Consider the following 22,063-nt stretch of genomic DNA (forward strand, 5'->3'; position numbering starts at 1 on the left):
AGTGCAACTGAAGGGATTGGTTTCGGCGCAGCCTATGTACAAATCCTGCTCGGCGACCACACCAACGCGACGCCCTCTGTGTTCTGTTCCCACATACTGGCCTCTTTCCATCAGAGTACTTCTCATACTCATATTTTTAATTCTAGCAACATTTATTCAGACATAATTTGTGGGTGATGTTGTCCTTAGATTTTTCTAAATTACGTCAACTCGTTCTCTTTCTTTTCTCGCAGTTTTTCTTTTATTCACCCTTCTTTTTACTCTTTTTTCATTGGTCTGCATCCCGCATGGCAGAAAACTCTTCGGCGTTTGCGCCGCCTCTGCCTGAGACCCTTGTTCTCAGCCTGCTATGCGCCGTTGAGGTCTTTGGATAAATCTACCTCTATCTCGACAAGGAAAATTCGCAAACCATCGCAGAAAGAACACGAGAGGCAAACAGAGAGAGTGAGAAGAAAGAGCGAGAGAAATATGGCATACTTTACATCCGGGTATGCCGTCGTCTGCTTCCTGGATGTAAGAAATGCGTTCCTGTTGTGGAATGACTGTTTTTGTTCCTCCTGCTCGCATTGGTCAAACAACGTAAAGTGTTCACGGGTACCTACGTTAGACTCTTTAGAGCAGACCGATATCACTGGAGAAGTCAGTGAGTGAAAGCAGGACCGCTTCCGACTGCTGTCGTCTGTTTCGCATGTTAGTTTCGGAATCTGTACAAGGGCGTGCATATGCGAAGTTTATGAAGTGAGAAGTAGAAATTGCGCTTAAATTATCGTCAGCATATGTTTGGGGTGAGACTGGTGTTCTCGAGTCGACTGTGGTATCTCCGTTCATATCTAGCAGACAGATTACGCTAAAATTCGGCAGTAATATCAAATTTAAATGCGATGAGATGAATGAATATGTCAGTACGAGGCAAGTTTGACTTTATGTCGCAAAATAGCCAATCGAATCCGCTTTCCATCTTGCGTTTCCCTCTCCCAAATGCACTACTAAAGGCACGATGTCGGAGGGGTTTGAACAATGTGTCGAAAATGAACTGAACCTCTATTTTTTTCCGGAACCGGACCGAACCACTTTTTTAATTATTCTTCTCAGGTTTATTCACTCAGCTTTATTATTATTATATATATATATATATATATATATATATATACTTTTTTTTTTTCGTAAGGCGCTTGGACAAGGGTGATATGAAAGACGTGAAGGCGACAGCGTAGTCGAGGGCTAACACTGCCTCATATGCTGCAAATGCTATCCAAAATTCCATCTGCACGCAAATGTGGTACACGACGCTCGTAATCCTTTTGGTCATGCGCTTTGTGTTTGGGTCAATCGCCAGCTGTGAGTCGTGTTCCTAACATTGTGTTATAAAACTTATTTTTGTTTCTTTGCGCCCTTGATTCGCGCACTCTAGGCCTGTGTGCACTACGAAAAGTAGATACTATATGCTAATAAAAGATGTACTCATTATTCTAGTAACATTTTCTAACTTCTGCTTGCGCTCAACAGCGCACGTGCCCGCTTGCGTTGCCATCAACTCATCATGCACACCACCTACGAGATTATAACGACCATGTTGTAATCAGCAACCCCTATATGAGGTGCCCGTCCGCACGATCCGCTAGGGGCGCTACTCATCGGCACGCGAGATCTGCACCACGATTGGACGATGGAAATTTGAATTCCGAACGCGCAGAAGCGTATGTACGACTACCGTAGCAGACGACAGCAATAGCTCCTATGAAAACGTGTAGAATGATAATCAACCTCAGAATGAAACATCTTGGAATATCCACCGCTTGTACAAAACACTAAGGTAAGCTGAAGTACAAAGTATTGTAGAAGTTGAGGAAGCAATAACTGGGAATGCGGCGCTGGGAAGGGGTGCCTACGATATGGTCATTATAATCTAGTATATATACAGGGTTCGCCAAGATAAACTTCGGGGTTTGTAACGGAGATAAAACAAATAAGAACAGTGTCGGAAAGCCAAAGTAGGTGTTAGAGGATGTATTATGCCCCAAAATTTTATGTCGATACTGCCATTTGGTCCGTTCCTCTCCGAATAAATCGTGAAAATTAGAAAATCGCCGCTGCCTAGTCGGCTATACCTGTGTTTCACTCCTTTCCGTCAGATGACGAAACGGTCGAACGCGGCGTTGCAGACGACATCGAAATCTGAACAAGTGGAACTGAATGCAGAATCGTACTCTGCAACGCCACGTTCGACCGTTTCGCCATGGTGTTTTTCTGCACTACGCTGAACCGAAATGAACTCGAATAAACCGGTTCGAACCGTTATTTCTGCGCTCCGAAACTGAACCACAACTGAACCAAAGTCCCTGAACCTGAACCGAACCCGCAAATTTTCCGGTTCGGGGCCCTGGTTTGAATCCCTAGCTGAAGCCCCCTTCTGGCAATGCCACGCAGAGTGTCAGACATGAATCCAAAACAAAGTAAATAAGAAGCAAAACATTTTCTGCAATAATCGTTTTTAATTGTATGTGTCGCAGTTCGCAGTGTATGATACAGTATGCAAATGATTTGCGACTCAGAACGCACTACGGCACTACTTCATGCCATACATATTTATATATATACTTGTGATTTTTCATTCATGTATATATATATATATATCGATGCTCATATAATACTCTCTGTACATACATATATTTCGCGCAAATGTGTATAAATTAACATGAACAAGCTTCACATCGCTTGCCTGTGCTTTCATCATCCAACAGGGATTGAATGTCCAGAAAATTGTCGGTACTCTATTTGAGTATCAAGTCCCCGAAAGAAAGAAAAATCTAGAGGGCAGCACCGTACACTTAAAAACTAGTTACCCAAGTGGGAGGTGGCAGCACTTGTTTGGAATAAAACGTAAGTGAATGCATAAGCTGGTTTTTGGACAGATTTCTTTCGTCCTTTGGCAATGTAAGGGTCGCGAAAATGCTTTGATTTTGATGAGAATGAATCCTATTTACACCACAATGGAATATGTTTATTCTGTATATCAGCAGAACATTGATAAGTAAGAAAAGTAACGATAACGACCAATTGCAGTGCTACTCTTCTTTAGTGCTACTCTTCGTTTAGTTGCAGATAATACTTTGGCTTTGCACGATGCACTGAAACAAGCAACGCGAGATGAGATTAGACAAAAGTGTGATTGACAATCGTTCAAAAGAATGGAAACATTATGTCATTAGTTGAGCGATTGGTCTCACGATGATGGTCTCTTATGTGATTGAAAACTACGAGGTGTTTGTTTTCAAAGGCACTTCCTTCATTTCAGCAGACTGATACTTTTATGTCCACGCCAGTTTCTGCGCAGTATTTCAAAGTCTAAATCAAAAAGCTCACAGTCATTTAAGCTTCTCATTAAGTACTCGTCAACGCGCAACACGGCTGCAAAGACCCCCCTGATTACATCCGACGATTCTCAACACAGACACAGAAGAAAATGACAGAAAATTGAGCACAGCAGGATTATAGCATCGCATCAACAAAGAAATGCAACTGGCAATCATCAGTGTCAACTGTATGCTGCATACCCTTTGCTAACACGTCTATGCCGTAGCATAAAAGCATATACATCTTGTCAATATATATATTACTCATACTTGCGTAATTTTTCACGAAATACTCCTTTTTAAGTATAAAGTGCGACACTTTGCTTGGCACCGTAAGGAATCCACATAAACTTGGGTTTGAGCCGAGGGAATAAAAAAATATTTTCTACTCAGAAACAACGCAATATATTATCGTCGTCATTATGCTACCAAGAAGGTCAAAGCACGTTCCTTCGACAGCTCGGTGACTTGACCGTCTGAGAGTATGGCAACTCCTTTTGTATTGAGCGTAAAGATGATCAAATATGAGTTGAGAGGGCGCCACCATCTGCTGCACAGAGGGAGCTAGTCAGAAGGACATGCCTTCAGGAGCGAACGCCATTCAGCGGGTATGCTGCTAAAGAACCACTAACGTCCTAGAAATGTCCGAGGAACATCCCAGCATAGACACACACATGGCGTATCTACACGACGACGTTGGCATGTTCCGCCTGTTTCATTCGCATGTCTTAGTTTGTTACATTTGTACACACTCCTAATAATGTGCTTGTTTTACAATAAATTTTAAAATTCTATCAATTACGAGTAAGTACTACCGCTAACTGATCAGCATAAAATCAATCGCTATGAAGTTCCATATATAACTGGATCTGCTCGGGATATTCAAATGTCCCCAGCACAGGGCATTCTTTGGACATTGCTCAGGCAATGTCTGTATACAGGATATAATCAAGCAGTGAACTGTTTTGCTCATAAGACACGCTTCTGTTAGCACATCTTTCCGACTCTCCTTATTGCTGTCCGAGTATTGCAATCACTATATTCCTTCAGCACAATACTGTCAAAGGCGACGATACAAGACCTCCTGAATGGCTGCCTTTCTGCAGCAGTGGTGCCCCCTATGCTTCAAATGTGAGAGCAACGTCGTCATAAAACACGCTGATTGTGGCTTTTCTGTCAACGCATGAAAGACACTGTCGGCGATGATTGTGTCCGTTTTACAAGATTTACACATGTCAACGTACTCAAGTTGAAGACTTCTTACTGATTTGCGTCATGTCAAGGATGACTAAAACAAAAAGCCTCAATTACATTTCTCAATTATTTGTATGAGATCACACGTGAACCAAGTAGACATCCTGAAGTACTTGTGCGAGACGGATAGTCACGATAAAATAAATATTTACACTTCTCTTTCCTGAATTGTTTGTTCTATCATAAATCAATGATAACAATACTTCATTATCAAAATTGAAATAATAACTATGCACTGGTAAACGCCTATGTACACACCAGCTTGAAAAGTGGACCATTTGGTGCTGCGTCTTTGGCTCTGCTATACCTCTGCCTTCTCATCACTAACAAAACGCAATACGTATATATATGTACAAACTGCTCTTGGCGACAGCTATAGATGACGGACCTTTGTTGTTTTTTTTCTTCTTTTGCGCTTTGGGCCAGTATCAACATTTTGTGTTTCGGAGACACGAATCGATAGCACGAAATCTGGCCAGGACACTAAATCTTTGAGCTGATTGCATAATTTGCACGCCTTGTGATTTGTCTTACGGTTGTCACAACTGGTGGCTCCCACAAATTTGCTGCTATCTTTGGAATGCAATTCAAGATTTACAGCAACCATGTTTCGTAGTTTTTTTTAAAACATAATTCGAGTAAAGTTTGCGTTTGCTACAAGGGTTAAGATCGAATAACTACAAATTAGCCTAGCCAAGCCAAAGCCAATGCATATTGCTCACCCCATGCGTTTTGGGCCGTTCTAAAATATCAGTTCTCATTTTTATCTCGTACAGTCACGACAGTTTCCTCCTAAATTTACTAGAAACCCCTAAAAATTTAAATATTTCCCCCAAAAGTATTCAGCAGGTACAATTGCATAATTACACTGCGGGACTAAACACACCAGATGTGACAACCAGATGTTTCTTCAAACACATTGTCCTGCCTTTGACTAAAAAAAATAATTGTCTCTATCTATTATGTACACAGATGCCTCGTGCCATCGTTCCTCCGCTAAACAGACAACTCACTTTCATCAAGCAACCCTGTGCTTCGAGTAGTAATGAAGTATCACGCTTCAAACATAAAAAAAAAAAGAAAACGAACAAAAAGAAACGCACCATTGTATCATAATGAGTCACGTGAGCACCTTGTGAACAATTTTCTTTTTCTGCGGATGTACCGCATAGACACTCAAATTGCCCAGTCTCAGGACATCACTGTTGCGATGTGTTCTTCCCCAAGAGTCCTATAGCAGAAGTTCATCTGCTGTCCCGATGACGCCACCAGCTGACAACTGCTCCCGGGCGACGCCCCCGCCATAGTCACTATCCCGTCTGTCATTGATGCGGATGACGTTGATAAAGTCCTCACAATTTCTTCCGCGCTCACCATGGCTACTTTAACACTCGGAGGTGACAGCGGCGACAAGAGGTCAAAGTCGTACAGAGACAGGTCGATGTCTCCGAAAATCTCGTCACTGCCGGATGATGAATTTGATGATGATGACGAGGAAGATGATGATGTCATGGGAGATGTCACCGGTGATGTCGATGCCGACGCTGTACCGCCATTGGCAGGCAGAAGGGTGTACGTGGGTGATTCCGAGGCAGGTGGAGGAGGAGGAGGCGGAGAAGGGTTGCCGAAGTTGAGGACGGAGCTCCAGTTGAGGCTCGGGAGCCGGTCGTCCTCAGACCAGAGAACGGGCCCAGGATCACAGCGGACAAATGGAGTGAGGCGGCCGTTGTCTGGGTCACCGACCTGGCACGGATAAATTTCCTCAATTTAAATAATTTTCCTCGCTATCCAGAAGCCCTGCAGTATTTCACTCTTCAACACTAGGCACAATTTTTGCCAACTGAACAACTGAAGAGCCACTACCTCTACTGATTTTTAATATTGCCTGATTCCACCTGGAAAAAAAAAACACTGTAGCTAAAACTCAGCTGTAGCTGTTCTGCTCTATTGATGTAAAAAAAAAAGAAGCTAGAGATTGGACTGGTAAGCAAACCATGCGCGCATATTTCCAAGATATGTTTATCGTAAATGTGTTATAGTATAAACATGCCTGGCACACAATGTTGACCAAGAGCTTCTTTTCCCTATATTACCGACTGATTTTTACCTCCCGAGTCAGTAACTATAATAGGTTGTTCGTGTGTAATGGCTGCAAGTTTCTCTGGTCGAAGGTTTGGGCTGACAACTAGGAATGTGGCCATTACACGAAAAAAGAGAGAAGAAATAAGTAATTTTGTTGCCTCTATGGAAATGAGCAATATTTAAGTGCACTCGTTGATGAGCTTTCCTTCTAAAGTTTGGGGTGTTACACGACCATTTCCGTTACGCGCTTTTATCCAGACGTAGAAGAGCTCAATTCCCTGGCACGTCCGCTTCGTTCGATTTCACCTTCGGCCGACCTAGACGTTCAACCGCGGAATAATCTCCAACCCGAGCTCACCTGATATTCCGCAGGCTGATGTGCCGGACAGTCGTAGGGATGATAGGAAGCCGCCGTATAATGCAACAGTGGGGGGCTGCTCTGGGGCCTCTGTACAGGAGCTGCTGCCATCATGGATGGTAGATAATCTCTCTCCAATGCTCGCAACGTATTACAGACGAGCACCGAACGCAGGAGACTCGGATCGGGCGCCTGTCGAAACCTCGACAGTTTGCAGAGGCTCAAGTTGAAGATGGCGTGGCGTCTCCGCGTGTAGGACCTGAAGTCGTACTCTCCGGCGCTTCCACCTTCGGACGAAGTTGAAGAGGAGGACGAAGACGTGGAGGCCGCGTCGTCGTCGTCGTCATCGTCGTCGTCGAAGAGGCTCTGAACCTTTCGCTTGACGCCCCGGCAGGGTAGCTCCGGCGGGGACTCCGGGAACATGGTGTCGCTTACATGGAAGGTGGAGGAGGGCAGAGCGCTCTGCGCGGAAGAGAAAGGAACGGTCGAGCGCGTTAGTTGCGTGGGTACGAAAAATTCAAATAATCCGAGAATGCAATTTATCTACGCGTACAAAACATCCAACATTATCCAAGAATCCACTCTGTGTGTGTATTCATCCTGATCTAGCAACAAAGCACAGCCAAGTGATCCGAGAACTGAATGCTAGAAACTGGCCCTCATTCTGCGTCAAATTTTAAAATGGCAGTTTTAGTTTATTTGAAACTTTTTGTCTCTCTACTACGACGCATACAATGACACGTGGAAGCACACTCTTGTTTGCAGTGCTCAATTAAGTTACCGTTCATAATCCGCAGACACAGACAATGCAGCGTAGCAATAAATATCGCAGATCGTCTACCAAAGATGTCACGAGGTTGCATTTTAAAGTATCAAACTGCCCCCGTGCCATAAGCTCTGGTCAGGGATTTTTCCTCGATTTTCACCTCAAGGGGTGGTGTGGGTTGCACCGTTATCTACTGCTTTGCTGGCAAGTATATTGCGGGGTGTTGCTGGAACCTTGGGTGGCATTAGGGAAATGGAGGGGGGGATCCCTCCTGACGAACCGAAACAGTGAACATTGCTTTGTACACTGGGGGTTGGGGGTTGTTGGAATTCATCGTGGAGTTACAGAAAATATCGGACACTTTAGCAGTAACTGTCCAAACACATCCATCCCGCAATATTTTATTTACCAAACTATAATCTTTGCGCATTTTATGTCACGAGGAAGAAAACCTTCTCTGGTCTCTAGAATAATTATCCGGGCTTCTTTTTTTTCATAAAATCGGCGACGCATCTGGTACGTATCTTGCCATCTCGGTGCAGGCTCTGCCGGGTTCGAACCCGCCACCTCGGTACCAATAAGCGATAAACTGATGTTCTGAGGCTGGAACAACATAGAGGGGACAGATACAAACAAAGCCTCAAATTGCCTAAGAAATCAACGATGAAAGATGAAAGTCACTGAAAAGGTTAGCCAGCTGTAGGGATCGAACCCACATCAATCCAATCCAGAAGATGTGGGTTCGATCCCTACAGCTGGCTAACCTTTTCAGTGACTTTCATCTTTCACCAATAAGCGGTCACGTCGGCACAAACAGGCCTTGGCTTATTATTTCCTTCTTTAAAGGCTATTCTATCGCAACTTCCCAAGAGTAAAGGCCATTTGCGGACATAGCGGCCGCCTTGTGGCAGGCCATGCGTCTTGGGCAGACGCATTGAGGACGTTTCAGCCACAAGGCCGTCCTGTGAGGAGGCCTTGAAGAGAACCGGCCACCCCTTCCCTCGTATTGTCCCTTCTTTTTTTTTCCAACCAGCTGCACTACCCGTACGGACAGCCAGCGACCGGTTCGACCGGCTCGCCTAGCGACCGACGCTTTTTCCGTCTCTCTCTCCCCTGACGAGGAGGAAAGAAAATGTGAAAGAGAAGAAAACGCGCTGGCAGGGTTGTCTTCGCTTTGGAAAATTCCGCGCCGTTTTCTGGTCGAAGAGACTCGGTTAAAACTTGGCGCGCTTTTCCGCAAAGGCCTCGATGAAGGAACTGTGACGTCAGGGACGGTGCTCACGACTTGTGCAAAAGGAGCTGTCGGGAGTTGCGAGTCCAATCTTTTTAGGCGGGATCAGTCCGGTTTTCCCACAAGGTTTTGGCACGGTTGAGGGAAAAAACGAATGTCGGTTTGTCATCTTCATTATGCCACTTCAAAATGCAAGCAAAAAAAGCAAGCAAACGTTTTTTTTTTTTTGTTGTTAATTACGTTGTTTATGTTAAGAAGTGCATGAAAACGTTTTCCAAATTCCATTGCAGTATTTTATGACGCAAAAAAAAAAAAAAGAAAACTCAAAAGCGCTGCAGCCTGTACTGGATTCAACGAAAGCAGCAGCTTCCAGAGTCCTAATGTAACCTCTACCCTCTCTTTTGAAGTTGGAGAGACGTTGTGCCTGACTGATTTATTTTATTTTTATTTTGTGCTGGTACCGCGATGAAACTGTGGAAAACCAGAGACAGCCGGTGTAGGCAATATGGTAACTGATCCACCCTTCTGTCCTTCCCCCGTAAAACCCTTCGCATTCCAGGATTTCCCGAATGTTTGAAAGAAACAAGCGGTCCATGTACGAGACCGACGTGGGAAAAAAAGCGTGTCCGAGAACAAAATTTAGAAAATGCTTTTTATTAGAACGAACAATGGCTGCCAGGCAAAAGTGTTAGACTGGCATTTATGAAAGGGCCAGAGGGAGGACGGGACGAACTGCCGCTCAAATGTGACCAACTGAATGGCTCGAGAGAATGTCTGTGGCGAGGGTCGAACCCCCACCACTTAATTTTAAGCCTCCGCAATTTACGTGCGTTTTTTTTTTTTTTCGTGCCTAATTAATTAGTTGGTAAGACTAATGAGCTAACTTTTATGTTATTGGAAGGTGGATTGAGAAACACGCGACCGAGGTGTTTTCAACAACCCGTTTTTTTTTTTTTTTTTTTCACCATAAAAGCATGCCCGCTAAGTACACAAATTTTTTCTATTCCGTCTTTTTCTTTTTTTTTTTATCTGAATGCATGTTAGTTGTTCCTGCAAATTTTAATTGTCTTCATAATTCACTTCCCTCTCTCGTGATTCGATTGAATAAATCAATAAATAGAGTAGAATGGGTGAAAACCGGTATATGCCCGCTGAAACGAGCGTAAGCAAGATTTTCTTCGCAATTATACTCTTCTGGGTGCATTTTTCTAGACACGTCTTCTCCTTTTACTTTTACCCAGTAACATCCGAGTACATACATAGCGCTGGATTTATACGTAGATGACGATTTTTTACTATCTGAGCAAATAATTTTACAAAATATAGCGGCTAAAATAGGATTTCCTACTGCGTTTCCCGTATCCAAAAATAGAATATGACGACGAGTGAACACTATATAGACATGCTCAATCGGAGAACATGATTCGTTCCTCTTTCAAGCTCGCACATGAAGAGCGCTTAATTGCGGCACGAAGTCTGAGAATTAAGGGGCGCAATTTTAGCCGAGGGCAACGCTTTCGGATAGGGTGTCCCCAGCGGAACCCAAAACGCGAGCACTGTAGCGCTCCTAGCACATAATTCAATTTGCGTATCAAATAATTTCATTTTTGGCCCCGTATATCGCGGTTACGCTAAACGACGACGTGTTGCCTTTGCTTCTTTTTCGAGCAAACATCTTGGGCGGCCGACGCAAGCTCACATTGGGTACTTTCGGTATCGAAGCCGCAACGCATCCTACACCCGCAAAACCCAAAATACGCATTGGGTATGATATCCTGAAATTTTCTCAATATTGCTTACCTCGTATTTGATCCATGTGCAACGTCAATCACTTATCTTATCGGGTATGATAACGTCTGCATATGCCGCCGATATTTGCATCATTCCCAGTTATCGTTTTGGCTACTACGAGAACGAGACAGATCTGGAGAAACCAAAGGATTATGTTTCCCGATGTTTGACCACGATCCATAACCGGTGAAGAGGTGCCCTATATCGTGCATCACACGATTAACGATATTTTGACGCTCGATAACCACAGCCAGTTACTGAGATTACCATTGTTTAGTTGATAAGATCCCCAACTAAGTGTCTCGCGCACACGCTATATGATGAAAGATATGGAAGTCACTGAAAAGGTTAGCCCGCTGTAAACGTCATTTGTCACAGTATTGAAATTGATAGGGATACGCACGTTTTTAAATTTCCCGTTGGCACCGCCAAGTGGCTATGCCCACTAACAGCACATGCCTAGGCAGTGGTGCACTACAAAGTACGAGACATACGTTAGTAGTGTTACAACGAAGTAATATATACTATCTAGAATACTAACAGCTACGAGCGCCGGAAGAGGATAATATAGGAGTGTTTAGTAAGGATCCTGTGTTCACTTCAGAGGTCTTTCGCATGTAGAATTACCTCCTGTGCCGCAACAGAAACACAACAGCACGATGGGTCTGACCGGGCAAGGGCCCAAACATAATACTACATATAGTAGTTGTCGCTGTTCGTGTTAAACGGGTAACGGCGGACAATAATGTAAGTAATGCCCTTCCAAAGGGCCCTTGGGGTGTACTGAAATAAATAAATAAATACGAAAGAAAACGGTGTTTGGTCATTATTTCAAAATGAACGACAATTTTTCATCTGACAGAGATAGAGCAAATATACCGCGGGAAGCGATTCAAACTCCATCCTGTTTGGCTGGCCTAGAAAATAGTCTCTCTCTCCCCTAAGTGGGTCACCGAGGGAGGAAGGTGAGCTCTTTTTTTTTTATTCGTTTCCTCTCGGTGCTGTTCTGAGCTTTTTTCCTTCAACACGAGCGGCAACCTTGAGTTTGGGAAGGCGACAGTCAAGCCAAGCCAATACGTACTCGAATATGGCAAATCTTGAGGAATCGACTAGAAAATGCCGACAATATCGCGTTTTCGTTTGTTAGACATCGTTTAAAACATGTGCTGGAAGAGTGGTTGTGGAATCGACGGTCCTTTTGGCTTTTACGAATTAGTTAGCGTCTTTAAAAATGAAATAATGCGTGGAAGTGAATATGGGTGAGTACTGGATCGAAAAAATAATAATAGCAACAATAACGATATTTGTAAAAAAAATGTGGACTGGAAAGTTTTTTTTTTTAAATATGCATTTGTTTAATAGCTTGTAAGCACTTCTGCTACAGCAAAGCGACGGCACTGCTGAGCCTAACGGGGGTGAAGGCCGCCATCTTGTTAAAGGTAGAGAAGCGTTGGATTAGATTAGATTAGATTAGATTACCTCACCTCACCTCAGTGAGGCTATTTCAGGCCCGGCTCGTCTAGAGCCTGCAAAATGCAGGTCCGTGTTTGGAATAAAGTAAATAACATTGTGGGCATTGAGGTACCCAATGTCGCCTAATTTGGCGAGAATACTACGTTCTTCCGGCACAAAACTGGGTGCACAACCTGCATTTAATGACATTTAATTTTGACAGTCTCAGTTGTTTTGGCATGACATGCATGTACTAGACTTGTACGTAACGTAAATTCTTGCTCAAGTTGCTCTATCTGAAGTAGCTGTGGGAATAATTTGGCATTTTATAAATACTTTCAAAAGTGGGAACTTAAATACTCTTTGAGAGTACCCTGTACTCATTTCGTAAGTTAGTCCTAGACACTTGATTTGTTTTCGGGAGACCGCTTGCGTTTGCGTACATGAAACGGGGAAGTGGGCATCCTCTCAAGAACGTATCACACGAGAAGATCCATACGGGTATATGCATTTAGCTCCACTTTGTTTTAATTTGGTTGACAGTAAATTTCACAAATTGTAACTCGATAGTGTGTTGAAAGCAATGAGTCACTTCGCAGAGTATTTAGTATTCTATTCAAATACTTTTCAAGGTTGAGCATTTAGTACTCCACTCGCTTACTTTATATGCCTGGTTAACTTCAACACTTTATTGAGTATCTTGTACAATTCTTGCATGTACTTCTGAAAGGACCGTTGTAGCAGACTATTACATGAACGGAAAACGGGACATATAGCAACAAGAGACGTAACCCTTGTGACGAGAATGTGACGTCACGTCAACTATTTTCATGTGCAGCAATACAATTGGAGGTATAAAACCCCCCAGTAGCACGCAACGCTGCCGCTCGAGGCGCACGCGTCGCCATGAGCGCACTCAGAGAAACAAGAGAAAAGTCTAGTGCGCACGCGTAGTCGCTCTCGCCATAACGGTTATGTTCTCTCCCGTGTCTTCCCCCCTCGAGTATCGATCCACAATTTGCCGGAATGGAGAAACGGCGGCGGCGGGAGAACTTGGAACAGTCATCCGACAGAAATCGATTTCCTCCGAGGGTGGCGCTGTGATGCACTCGTTTCATGATGACAACTGCCGTGGGTCGCTGCGATCAAATGCGCGGCGTCTCGAATGAGGTGTCCGCACATCCAAACGCGAGTTCAAATTGGAGGTTAAAGTTCTCACATTCGAGACAATATTTTTGGGCCTACTCGCGTTACGTACAAAACTGCGCCATACCATTATTAGAGAAAGAGTGTGGTTAACTTGAAAAGTTCGTCGAGAGCATTGTCGCCTCACTCATGATTTCACGTGATCACATCAGACAAGTGTCAGCAGTCATCTGCGTCCTTTTGACTATTTACACGGGAAAAGTTAACATATACGTCGACAGGGTAACTGTTCTGAGGCCTCTGTCTTGCTTTTTCTCTGTCTTGCTGCCATATCGCAATAAAAGGAAGCGTAACTTGTAATTCCTGTTGTGATCATGATATAAAGTGTTTCATCTGCCTGTTTTCTTCCTCTGTACAGGTTGTGTTCGTTTATCTAACTCGCGAGTCGGAGTCGTGACGTATGCGATTAATTGTACGTCATCTAGCACCTCTAGTGTTCAATCCTCGAAATTTACAACGAGAGTCACAGCCACGGGGATGACGTCACGCGGCGTTTTCGTACAACAAGAGTCGACCTTCTGGACTCTCGGGCCCAATAAACGAACACAACCACAGATATCGGGTCCAGTTCAACCTAGGATTTACTTTAATGTCTCACGCGGCTTCAACTCTACGAAAAGTTCGTTCAGTCACACATGTCATCTGTGTTGCTATCGACTGCAATGTATCCGCGCAATATTTTGCAGAAGATGCATATTTTAAGCCTTGACACTGGACCGGACCTTCAACCATCGCGAGACCTTCAAAAACCGCGAGGCCCTCGTCTCGAATCTCGCGCCTGCCTTTCAAGTTGCTCTCGGCCGGAAACGGAAGTCATTTCCTATTTTACTTGACGGCGACTAACGCACGTGCTTCCGCTAGGCGGTGCTTGCGATGCGCGCAGAATAGATCATAGATTCGCGAGAGAAGCCTCTCTATTCTGCTTTCTGCAGCCCCAAGAGATGGGGAGAGGTAAACAGCGGGAGATCACTTCGTGATCCTAGCAGACGACACACTTCGGCCGCCCTTCGCAGACGATGCGCAGAATCATGTTTCGGTTTCTAAGACACCGATATGAAAAGACGAAAATGCAGAACATGTTTCGTCTACGCTTAACTGAGCGAGCTCGCACAACAGATAAAAATGGTCTGAAGTGGAGTATCAGAGATTCGCTCTTCGATTTGCATTCTGAAGGTTGCAGTAGCAGGAACTTGGTCTGTGCTGGCACTGACAAGGTCTATAAGCGTGTGACACTGGTATGATGCGGAACAAGAGCTTTGTCTCTATATTAAATATCAAGCAGAAAACCATAAACGGTCCAAGCAGACGACACGGTGGATCAGGTTTGAATGTACCTGAAACTAAACAGCGATTTACCCGTCGACACAAAAACATAACTCTTCTGGCCAAAACCGATATGTCATGCAACGTTAGTGGGAAATCAATTACACTAATAAATGTAACGTTAATCGACATCAAGTTGGGGATAACTTCAACTGTAATTTCTTCAGAACATAATGAGATGTAAAGGGAAGAAAATTGTTAACAAAATGAGTTCAGCCATTAAAAGTTTCTGCACATGAACGCCACAACAAAACAAAAGACAATTATAAAATCCAAGCCGTATGTTCCATCTAAAAGTACAATCGCCCGTGATAACCAGAGCGCGCAGAAACGCGGACGCTATCCTTCACGCTGCTACGGAATGACCTCGAAGCTGCTCGCAGCCTTTGGAGTTTCCAGAGAGAGGTAGCAGCGTAGCAGTACAACGCGCAGCAGCAGCAGCGAGGGAGAAAATTTGCAGACGACGAGGGAGTTCAAAGTCCTCGGCCGCGGAAGGAAACACTGACCCGACCGCAGCGCCGCCGCCCGATGCCATGCGGCCTCCAAGCGAACTAGCCAGTGCGTCGTCTGCGCGTCGTCCAACCAACCGCGCGCGAAAAAAAAAAAAAGAAAAAAAAGAGGCTTGTTGTAGACACCACCTCGATGAGAGACCAAAACAGCATGGTTTTGGTTTCGACTCCTCGTATGTTTGTGGCGAGAGGTTTGAAAAAGCGCGCGCTTGTCTCTGGTTTGAGTCCAGCTGTACTTTCGCAATAGTCTTTGTTGACGCTGCAGCGTTCACTTCTTGGTGCCATCAAAGTAAAATAATGTCGCGGATGCATTCCTGGAACATTGAAACTGAATAACATCTGTAGAAAATTTCACCTACCTTCTGCGCCTTCCTTCATTAATGAAAACATTATGAAAAACCTGAACTACACGTTCTCGTGTCCACATTGAAGTGCAATTCAATTGAATGTTACGGCGAATTAACGAGGGCGCGTTTAAAAGCGGTAGTCTAGCAAGCTGTTAGTCCTGACTGATACTGTTGAAACGCACAGCAACGGAGTTTTGCGCGTCACCAAATGTCAGAATAAAAATCGACACCTATGTGTTTCCTGTGTCAAATAATAAAGACGTCGAAGTCTTGACTGCGGGGAGCGAAGCACTGTCGAAATTGTTTTTATTCAACTACTTGAAAACTCCGAAACTGTAAACTTCAGGAAGTTTTCGTTTTCTATTTTTCTGTCGTTCCACCTTTTAAATTCATCACTGGCACACGAAAACTGGCAAAGAACTGAGAAATAAAATAGAGAATCTACAATGGAATAACCAGCTAAAGCGCGGAGCACACAGCATGGCAGAACAGCGGCAATATCTTTTCGCGCTCTCGAAAATGGGACGCCTCCGCTACGCCAAAAAGAACAGGAAAAGAGAAAAAAAAAACAAAAAAAAAAAGAAAAAAAAAACACGCATCAGCTGAGGAGAGAGAGAGGCGGGCGGGCGCCGTTCGAAAAGCAGCGCCGACATCTCCCGCGCATGCGTGAGCTGCCCGCAGCTAAACTAAAAACAGGCGACAGGGCGCCCCTCCCTCACTCGCTTCCCAGAAGGGCTCTGTCCTTCTCGCTGTCCTTCCTTCTCTATGCTATCCCTCCTGCATGCGCATGCGCCTCTCGCCCACGCGCAATTACTTTGTTCTCCGCGTTCGTTCCTTTGGCCTTTCCATCGGCTCGTGTTATATTCCTGACTTTACCGCGAATGTGACTTAAAAAATAAATAAATAAGGAATAGATGCAGCTGCTGTTCAACGGAGTTTCCCAGCGTGCCGGAAAACAATTTTCACACAGGAAAACCAAAATGGTGAATTGAATTCGAGAGTTGAAAGCAGTGTTCCGCTCGAACAGGTGGGATAAGTCAACAAGTTTAGAAAAAAATCTTGCTCAAGACGCCGCTTGATGGCGCTGTACAACACACAACAACTTTGCATCAAGCATAAATTGTTCTATGCTACCTATTATACTTCGTATACTTTGTCCAACTTTTCTTTGTCCGCAGGTTGTCTCGTCACTGCATGTTAGAAGTGTTAGAGAAATAAGCTAATGTCCCGCAATTATGGCAGTCGTATACGAAGCAGACGACCTCTGTGCGACGGAAACGATCGCAGATACCTGTTATAATGACGTGCACGCGTTTCGTCATAACGCCGAGCGCGTCATTGACAGATCTCCGCGTCGTCTGCAACTCTGCAAGACTTGGGCCGGTCGCAAGCCTAGAAATCGCGGTGGCGAACGCAGCGCACTCTTTGTTCCCGCGTCCCTGTTTGACAAAACATCTGTCAGCTGATCGCACCAGGAGGAGGGAAGGGAGTGGAGGTTGTATGTCTTTTTTTTTTTCCTTCTTCGTTCAGGGGGAAATTCGGCCCCGTCACGTGACTCACCTTCATGGTGCGCCCCCAGGATTCGCGCGGAACTGTCGTCTGCTAGCGAGGCTTGCGATGCACATGCGCTGGCAGTCGCTAGGTGACGCGGGTTATTACTTTCCAAGGGCGGTTTGGCAAAGGGGGCGCACTCCCAAGTCCCGACACATTAAGCTGCACACTGCCCACCTTATATGTGTCGAACGCAACGAGAGTTCTCGAACTCTCAATTCTTGCAGTGATGTGGACATGCAAACGGACAGCACATACGCCGATCACAGCACACACACAAACAACGAGTGCAGAAAGAAAAAAAGAAAAGCTGACGGTACACATAGCTAAAAAAAAGATTCACCAAAAGTTGAATCTCCAGAAACGTCCCCCACCGGACAATCAAACGTACACAGACAAATGAACCCGCCAACTTTATACACGTCCTGAAAAAATGCGCTGGCCACCATGAGAAGGGGGGGAGGGGAAAGAAAGGAAGAGAGCTTGAAGACAATTAGTAATCCCAGCACATATTTATTGGGGATTTGAGACTAACCTGTTGCGAGCACTGCCATTGAGGACGAAAGTAGCGTCTGTTTTCAGTGACGTGGTGGATCATGGTTGCCAACAATCAGGGAGGCACGAGGGGCAAACGGACGAAATCTCGCAACCGCGCCCGACGCGGATTTGCAAAGCGATACAAGCGGGAAGACATTACTCTATGCGTCGGCATCGTCATCCTTAGATGGAAATCCTCACACCTGGAAGTAAACAGATAGTCGAAGAACAGCGTGTCAACGGGGGGAGCCTGCCTTAAAGGGGTTGTGACACGTCGGCTCCTATGTTCAATGCAAGAGATGCTTTTCTTTGCATCCACGTCAACCTGTATTCCTAGACTTGCAGCAAAGCAGACGCGCAGAAACTCGTCCCTATGTGACATCAAGGCACGCATCGCCAACACTGAGGCGGTCCCGGGAGAAGTCACGTGCTTACGAGAGCCAATAGGAATGGCTCCTCCTCGGGCTAGGAATGTGCTCGACTCCTGGTTTGTGTCTCGGGAACAACGACACGTAGAAAGATAATCACTTTTGTCCCGCATATTCAAAGTGTCACAATCCCTTTAAGGGAAAGGGGTAATTGCTCGTAGTTAGCATAGCAATGAAACATGCACATTGCCTTGTAGTCATTAACACATTTAACACATCACTTTAGATATTTTGCTCGCATTTGGCGCATTACTGACAAATAGACCTACGTACGGGATATTGTCTAAATGACCACCTTCTGGTGGAAAAGAGTGTGGCAGTGATGTCTTATGCAAATGTTACAATCATGACGCATGAACTAGCAAATGGAAGGATATGAAAAACTTCAAATGCAATATCTTATATAAAAGACTGAAGGGGTTGAGACAGGTCATTCCAGGTTATCTCAGATAATCGTAAAAGGCGGTTCTTTGAACCGACATGAAACTGCATTGAAAGTTTCACAGCAAAAAGGGCAATAGAAGCGGAGAGAATGGGCACCGCGAATACCGAAACTCATGTGGCTCTGACGTCACAGCGCTCGCCGCCACCAGTGAGGCAACGCACGGGAAGTCACGTGCTTACTGCTGCCAATGGGAATGGGCGCAACTCTGAGCTCTGTGACGTCTGCGCTCGGCTCGGGAGTGTGTCTGAGGGCTTGTATCTCGCTAACTACGACACGTAGAAGAATAATTCTTTTTTCATCAGTATTCTGGCGTGCAGTACAATACGTCCATGATGTAATGGACCACATGTACGAAGGTGTCCCAACCCCTTTAAGGAAGTGCGTCATTGGGCCAGTCCCATTACACCAGAGACGGGGAGAGGACGGCTGTGTGTAAGTTATACTACACGCTGACACAACTAATCGGGTCTGTCCAACGGCACACTTTCCTCGGGTCTTTCCCCAGAAGCAGAGGCCATACGGGATGAGCACATCGTGTGAATGTGACTCAGTGCAATGATATGTGCGAGAAAGAAGGTTACTTTAGCGAAGTTACTTTTTACATGACGAAGGAGCTTAGAGCTGATACTAGGGCACTGTAGAACCGAGAATAGGGTTGCAAAACGCTGTAAAAGTGTACCCGAAACGGAAAAGAGGGCAAGGATGAGGAAAGTAGGCCGCAAAAAAAGGGGCAGAAAGGAGCGTAGTCAAAACAACTCAGGGTTGCTCACTGCACATATTGCGCTAGCAGACTTCAACCGCAGATGCGAACCATATTTTGTCATCGCAACAACATGGTAGTCTACGCGAGCGAATATAGCGACACACGCTGCCAAACAATTAAAGCTGAGAATGGCACCAAACTGTACGCAGTGGAGAGTTGAGAAGAAGGTGCATATGGGAGGGAGGATATTGCGTTATCATCTGCAAGAGAAACTGGAGGTTACCGGCTAGACAGCATGTAACAAAGTTTCATGGAACTGTTCAGAAGTTGGCTACAATACAAAGAAGTGTGCTCGAAACGAAAACCAACATCCCGCCCCATCAAACATAGAAGAATGCAGCCCAGACCTCGTGCGTGGAGAGCTGGTACGGCGAACCCCACTCACAGATGCGCTTCTCGGAGAAAATCGGTGGCGCCACCGCGTGGAGGCCAACGCAAACATTATCTGTGCCGCCGTTGCCTTCCTCGCAGAGCAGTCTTGCAAAGCAGAGCGCATTTTGACCTGTTGTCAACCGCTCTCGCCTCCAATCCTAGACTGTCCGTTCACGTGGGACGACCGGTGGCTTTCGAGCTCGGATGCCGGCAACATCACAATTTCTTAACTTGTGCCGCATCGGGTCAAAAATGGCTGCCCAAGCTTGTTTTCCTCGCACTTCCCCACTCTGCTGAGTTGCAGGCTGATTTCATCGCTAGTGACTGATTCATCGTGGCTCCTGATAGGACCAGAGAAGTGTTCGGTCGCTGGCGGTGCGCGAGATAAAACTCTTCCCTGGGACATTGCGCCGCAATTTCGCGCGGATACTTCCGCTCAACTTTTATGTCAAAGCTCTAAACAAGACGAACACACCTGCTGACAACAGAGTAACATCTTTGGTAGGGCTTCAGGAGGAGGAGATGAGTTGAATCGTACTGCGAAAACTTTAACAGTATGAAATGACGTGTGTGTTTTTTTTTACATACCTTGAATCTACGAGCGTGAAGCGGGCTGACCTCTACACCCATGCCATAGAAGTCCGGTGTCAGACACAGGATGACGTCCGACCTGGCGAGGTCGGGCACGCACACACACTCACTGAAACCAAACGTGATACAGTTGTCAAGTCACAAAACCGCGCGGCACGTCAAAACGTTTGCGCGCATTCGGCGAAATAGACGCTCATTGCACACCGCCGTCGCTGCCGTCTGCTTCTCAGCAAATACGCTTTTCCAGCGCCGGAGATTGTAGGGAAGAGAAACGCACGCGCCATCAGGGGAAAGATGGTCACGTGAACGACCGAGAGCCTTCGGTCACGTGATGGAAGCCGGCGAATTGGGCGCAGCGGTGCCAGTAGGTGTGGTGACGTCAACTGACGGCAGACAGAACGACGCCATGATGGTAGCGGGCCAGGGGACCCGTAGTTTGCGTTCTTTTCGGCGCACTGGTAGCGTGTGTCTTGTAATGCACGAGAAAGCGCGCGCGTGGGATATTCGCTAGCAGATGAGAAGTTTTGCGACACAAACTTCGAAGTCGACGGTGTACGAGCGATTTTTTTTTTTTACGAAGTCTGTTTGTGAAATGTACACGTAGCATTTCTGGCGCACGAATATATGCTTGTCATCACAGTCTACATATGTTACAGCCCATGATGCGTTCGGGTGCCTTGTTTGTTTTAAAAAGAGTGGTCACAGACGATCATTAATGGGGGGTGGGGGGGTGGAAAGAGCCTACTGAAATACTGAAAATACTCAGCAGACGATCATGCCTGATGACGTCAATGGAATGTCCGTACATTCCACGGCCCCTCCCGTGCTTTTTCTGTTGTCCTTTGAATATTCCTTTGCGTGGAATGGTGGTCATAGTTCTTCTAAAACTGGACGCTTGTAACGGGGGATAAATTTTAATGAGGCTAGCCGGCCGCTCTGAGCGTCCTTGGCGGCTTTACAGATGATCGTCTGCTGCAATTGAACTTCGCGCGCTGGCTCGCCTGTTCGTTTGTGTCCGTTCGCTACTCCATTTCCTGACTATGGTATACATATATATTAGTAGTAAAAATATACACGCCGTAATTTATCGCGAGGTAGCCAGACGACCTAGACCAGACACGAAGAAAACGAGGTAATATTTTCTTGAGTTGGAGGAACACACAAGCCTTACGTTCTCTCACCGTTTTCTGTGTTCCTCAAAATTCGAGTAAATGTTACCTCTTTCTACAGTAGACCAGCTCGCTTGCACCGTTTCAATTTGTTCAACGAAGAAAAAGTTTAGCTCCTAACTAACTTTTCCTCTGTACTCGTGAACCTGCGGTCCATCTGTCCGTGTCCGCAGACGATCACTGGGCAATGCCTACGCGGAATACAAAGTGAATAAACTAAGAAGAATAAAGAAAAAAAAAACTCTCCAAATATTCCGAAAGTGATTTCGGTAATTTCGAATCATCTTGAAACTCCCCTCTCCGACTTCACTATCACCAGCGTTACTTACGATAAGCACAATACCTTGTAACGTTTGACATTTACGGTCCTCGTACCAGTACCTATGACACCAGTATTTTTTTTTTTTTTTTCACTTCTCACGCTTATTATACCAAGTGTTGCTTGTGATAAACGTGGATGTTAGGCACTGCCCTCATGCCCACGAAATTGCTGCATATCGCCGTCGATTTTACAGCGTGGTTACTCCCGATAGCT

At 45.4% G+C, this 22,063-nt stretch overlaps 1 protein-coding gene across 2 annotated transcripts; it reads right to left on the reverse strand.

The window, feature by feature from the left end:
- Positions 1-2,985: 2,985 nt before the first annotated feature.
- LOC135397351 (SERTA domain-containing protein 2-like) lies at positions 2,986-20,636 on the reverse strand. 2 transcript variants are annotated; one of them, XM_064628894.1, is made up of 4 exons: positions 20,357-20,636; positions 17,759-17,963; positions 7,048-7,509; positions 2,986-6,350 (listed from the first exon to the last, which is right to left on the reverse strand). In XM_064628894.1, the coding sequence occupies exons 2-4, from the start codon at positions 17,819-17,821 to the stop codon at positions 5,799-5,801; spliced, it is 1,077 nt and encodes a 358-aa protein (XP_064484964.1). In that variant the 5' UTR covers positions 17,822-17,963; positions 20,357-20,636; the 3' UTR covers positions 2,986-5,798. The 2 variants fall into 2 exon arrangements, with proteins under 2 accessions (XP_064484964.1, XP_064484965.1); XM_064628895.1 differs by lacking the exon at positions 17,759-17,963 and having other exon boundaries at positions 20,357-20,634.
- Between the last annotated feature and the right edge of the window lie 1,427 nt (positions 20,637-22,063).

The sequence above is a fragment of the Ornithodoros turicata genome, chromosome 6 (genome assembly GCF_037126465.1).
Source record: "Ornithodoros turicata isolate Travis chromosome 6, ASM3712646v1, whole genome shotgun sequence".
Classification (NCBI taxonomy): domain Eukaryota; kingdom Metazoa; phylum Arthropoda; class Arachnida; order Ixodida; family Argasidae; genus Ornithodoros; species Ornithodoros turicata.